The sequence below is a fragment of the Apaloderma vittatum genome, unplaced genomic scaffold (genome assembly GCF_000703405.1).
Source record: "Apaloderma vittatum isolate BGI_N311 unplaced genomic scaffold, ASM70340v1 scaffold35768, whole genome shotgun sequence".
Lineage (NCBI taxonomy): Eukaryota > Metazoa > Chordata > Aves > Trogoniformes > Trogonidae > Apaloderma > Apaloderma vittatum.
In genome coordinates, this window is record NW_009729705.1 from 4,427 (window position 1) to 5,052 (window position 626).

The window sequence follows — 626 nt, forward strand, 5'->3', positions numbered from 1 at the left end:
TCCCGGTCGACGTCTCCATGCGGGTGTGCCTCTTCATGTTCAGCATCGTCTTCCTGCACATGAAGGAGAAGGAGAAATCCGACTGAGCTCCCTGCGGGAGGAAGAGCCTTTTCCCTGGCGCAGGCAGGGACCCTCGGGTGAGGACTGGTAGGTGCCAGACACGCCGGGGATTTGCATTTGGCCTTTTTTATTTGGACACGGGGTGCAATTAACAGGAAAGAAAAGGAAATTCGGGGGTGGAATCTCTCGCTGGAGTGTCTGCGAGCCTGGAATGGTGATGCCTCTGGTGTTTGTCTCGCTGCACTGTTGGAATGGTTTTGATTCGAGGTTAACTCCTTGTTTTGAAAATAAAGTCTCGTTCCTCTTGCCCTGGGTTGAAATAAGTGAATTCACCGCTTGGGGCTTGCTCGCCAGCTCAGGGTGTTCTCTGGGGCGGGCTGTGAGGGACTGGGCTGAGTCCAGAGTGCACTGAAAGGCAAAAGGAGGAATCTGGGGTGCGTGGAGGGATTTGGGGCACCTCAGAAGCACCTAGGGCTGAGGGGTGTCACCAAGGGCACGCTGAGGAAGGCTGAGGGTACCTCAAAAGCTGTGCTCTGCTCCCAGGAGCAAACGGGTGGGTTCAGGGG

The 626-nt window shown here is 55.9% G+C and overlaps 1 protein-coding gene across 1 annotated transcript in view; it reads left to right on the plus strand.

The window, feature by feature from the left end:
* The window catches only part of DDOST (dolichyl-diphosphooligosaccharide--protein glycosyltransferase subunit (non-catalytic)), a gene marked incomplete at its 5' end in the record, with an annotated part of 4,006 nt that extends 3,920 nt beyond the window's left edge, over positions 1-86 (plus strand). Inside the window, one exon of the mRNA XM_009874543.1 lies at positions 3-86. Within this exon, the coding sequence (XP_009872845.1) occupies positions 3-86 (84 nt within the window). The remainder of the gene's footprint in view (positions 1-2) is intronic.
* Positions 87-626: the final 540 nt, after the last annotated feature.